Source organism: Gekko japonicus, unplaced genomic scaffold (genome assembly GCF_001447785.1).
Source record: "Gekko japonicus isolate JY-2015 unplaced genomic scaffold, Gekko_japonicus_V1.1 scaffold1112, whole genome shotgun sequence".
Classification (NCBI taxonomy): Eukaryota; Metazoa; Chordata; class Lepidosauria; order Squamata; family Gekkonidae; genus Gekko; species Gekko japonicus.
This window is the reverse complement of record NW_015168080.1, coordinates 468,787-472,238: the sequence shown is the minus strand read 5'-3', so window position 1 is coordinate 472,238 and position 3,452 is coordinate 468,787. Positions and strand designations below refer to the sequence as shown.

General features: G+C 51.6%; 1 protein-coding gene across 1 annotated transcript in view; it reads left to right on the top strand.

The window, feature by feature from the left end:
* Positions 1–3,163, top strand: part of GRM5 (glutamate receptor, metabotropic 5) — a gene marked incomplete at its 5' end in the record, with an annotated part of 96,278 nt that extends 93,115 nt beyond the window's left edge. The window contains one exon of the mRNA XM_015414683.1: positions 2,326–3,163. Within this exon, the coding sequence (XP_015270169.1) occupies positions 2,326–3,163 (838 nt within the window). The remainder of the gene's footprint in view (positions 1–2,325) is intronic.
* Between the last annotated feature and the right edge of the window lie 289 nt (positions 3,164–3,452).

Below are 3,452 nucleotides of genomic sequence, written 5' to 3'. Positions count from 1 at the left end.
CTTTCCCCACAACAGACACTCTGTGAGGTAGGTGGGGCTGAGAGAGATCTGAGAGAACGGCTCTTGAGAGAACATTTCTGAAAGAACCGTGACTGACCCAAGGTCGCCCAGCAGGATTTTATGTGGAGGAGTGGGGAATCAAACCCGGTTCTCCAGATTAGAGTCCACCGCTCTGAACTGCTACGCCGAACTGCCTCTCCTTGTGGAGATGATGCCTTGAAATGGCATCACCTATGATTTTGCCTCAAATGTGGCTCCAACAGCCTTGCTACAGTAGATAATTGCACGGGAAGCTGGTTTCCTGTGTTCCCAGGTGCTGGGGAGAAATGAACGGTCCCTATTCATCCCCAGATTTCTGGGCCGGGGTGACCTTCTCTTTCACGGGCATAACATAACAAGGTGATGCAGGGCTCTTTTTGTAGCAGGAACTCCTTTGCATCTTAGGCGACACACGCCCAATCTCCCAATGTAGCCAATCCTCCAAGAGCTTACAGAGCTCTTCTTACAGGGGCTACTGTAAGCTCTTGGATGATTGGCTACATTAGGGGTGTGTCGCCTAAGATGCAAAGGAGTTCCTGCTACACAAAGAGCTGCTCCACACAGAGGGATACACCAAAGCTGTCAGTGCAGTTCAGTGGTTGGAGTGACTAATTAGTATTTCAGAGACCGAGGTTCAGTTCCCCACTCTGCCGTGGAAGGTCACTGAGTGACCTTGGACCTTGTGCTCTCTCTCAGCCTAACCTGCCTCACAGGGCTGCAGTTGTGAGGATAGCGTGGAGGAGGGAGGATGACTTGCACTCTGCTTTTGATCCCCGTTGGGAAGAAAAGTGGGGTATAAATTAAAAAACCCTATAAGTAACGCCCTGGCCTGGATAGCCCAGGGTAGCCCGATCTCAGAAGCTAAGCAGGGTCGGCCTTGGCTAGTGTTTGGAAGGGTGTCCTCCAAGGAATACCAGGGGTGTGACACAGAGACAGGCAATGGCAAACCACCTCTGAAACATCTCTTGCCTAAAAAGACAAGTTTAGCTCACCACCTAGTGGTTCATAATGCTAAAAGAGCTAGAACTTCTGGCTGCCAGACTATCTTGGGATCTTCCGGCAATACTATAAGAGAACATAAGAACATAAGAGACGCCAATGTTGGATCAGGCCAAAGGCCCATCCAGTCCAACACTCTGTATCACACAGTGGCCAAAAATACCAGGTGCCATCAGGAGGTCCAGCAGTGGGGCCAGGACATTAGAAGCCCTCCCACTGTTGACCCCCCCCCCAAGCACCAAGATGACAGAGCATCACTTGCCCCAGAGCCCCTGTCTATACCTTGTGGCTAATAGCCACTGATGGACCTCTGCTCCATATGCTTATCTATACTCAAGGCCATACGGTATTTTTAATTAACGAACTAACTATAACTTATAAAGTGGGGAGAGCAAGGAAACTGGGCCTTCATGTGGCATGCCCACGGGTGTGTGATGGAAAAGGTGAACATGCCTGTCCCAGAACGAGAAGCATGGGAACCAGCCCCTTGTGTGGCCTTGGACTGTTAGTTCTCTCTCAACCTTACTGTCCCATGTGTAAAATGGATATGATAATAACGGGTAGGTTGTCTGAAAAGCCAGGGCTATTTTTGGGCAGGAACGCACAGGAACGGAGTTCCGGCTGGCTCCCGAGTTGGCCACGCCCAGCAGGAACTCATTAGCATAACAGGCCACACCCAACAGCAGAAACTCATTAGGACTGGCTACATTAGGGGTGTGTGGCCTAACACGCAAAGGAGTCCCTGCTACAAAAAAAGGCCTTGGGTTTTGACAACAAACAAGGTAAACAGAATAAGAAACAAAAGGTGGGTGTGGCTGGATGACCACACTTCTGGTAACATGGGGGTGCGGCCTAATGTGCTAACGAGCGGTGCTGTCAGTGGTGTGGACTAACAGGCTAATGAGTTTCTGCGGTTGGGTGTGGCCTATTATGATAATAAGTTCCTGCTGGGCTTTTTCTACAAAAAGAGCCCTGTAAGCCATTTACATCCTTCAAAGGTTGTAGAAAGAAACACCGTTGGTGGTCACATGGTTTAGATGTGGGAAGCTGGTTCGTTGGGGTGCCGCGGTTGTTTGGTTCAAGGCCAATCGACAACAGCCATATTTGCTTGCGCCAGGAGTATGTTTAACGTTTGCTTATTTCATTAACAGTTTGCAAATTGTGCAACATCAGCTTTGCAAGAATGGCACCCGGGGGCTCCGATGCTCTTAACTCACCACCACAATAAGTCTTTCCAAATACGGGCCCTTAAATCCTGCCTCTCTTTCTCTCTCTTTCCTTCTGCAGCTCCAATGGGAAATCAGTCACGTGGGCCCCGAATGAGAAGAGCACGAGCCGGGGGGCCCACCTGTGGCAACGGCTGTCGATCCACATCAACAAAAAGGAGAACCCCAACCAAACGGCGGTGATCAAGCCATTCTCGAAAAGCACAGACGGCGGCCGCCACGGCGTCGCCGCCACCACGTTCCCAGAGTCCAGTGCCAAGACGCTTTATGACGTCTCCGAAGCGGAGGAGCACTACCCCGCTCAGTACCGAGCCCAGACCCCCTCTCCCATCAGTACGGTCAGCCAGAGGACTGCCTCCCTTAGCCGGACAGAAGACGACGTCCCGACGTTCCAGACGGAGCAAGCCCAGCGCAGCAGCTGTTCCCAGGGCTCTCTGATGGAGCAGATCAGCAGCGTGGTGACCCGCTTCACCGCCAACATCAGCGAGCTCAACTCCATGATGCTGTCCACCACCACGCCGGGAACGATGGTGGCCACTCCTCTGTGTTCTTCCTACCTGATCCCGAGAGAGATCCAGCTTCCGACGACCATGACAACGTTTGCAGAGATCCAGCCCCTCCCAGCCATCGAGGTGAATGGCGCATCGCAGTCGAGCCGGAAGCCGTCTTGCGGGAGCATCAAAGAAGGGCCTTCCACGGAAGTGCCGCCGGCCATTGCCAAGCCAGAGCTGGAAGAGTTGGTGGCTCTGACCCCGCCTTCCCCTTTCAGGGACTCGGTCGATTCTGGTAGCGGCTCGCCCAGCTCGCCGGCGTCCGAATCGGCCCTTTGCATCCCTTCCTCGCCCAAATATGACTCGCTTATGATAAGAGATTATACTCAGAGTTCTTCTTCGTTGTGAATGTAGTTCGAGCTCAGCCTTGGATCTTTACAAATCGACAGGGAGGGGAGGCCAGACCTCCAGGATCTCCAGTGTTTACAGACACAGTGAGAGTAAATGGGTCCTCTTGAACATCACGGAAGGGGGACGTTCGGAGGATAGGTGAATTTAAAGACACACACACAAAATAAAACTTTTAGCAGATTTTTTTGTGGCCTTAAAAACATGGGCTTTTAAAAGGAAAAAAAATAACACTGCATCTATTTCCGAGGGCTTATACGGAGTCTCTTTATTCACTTACATACCAAGT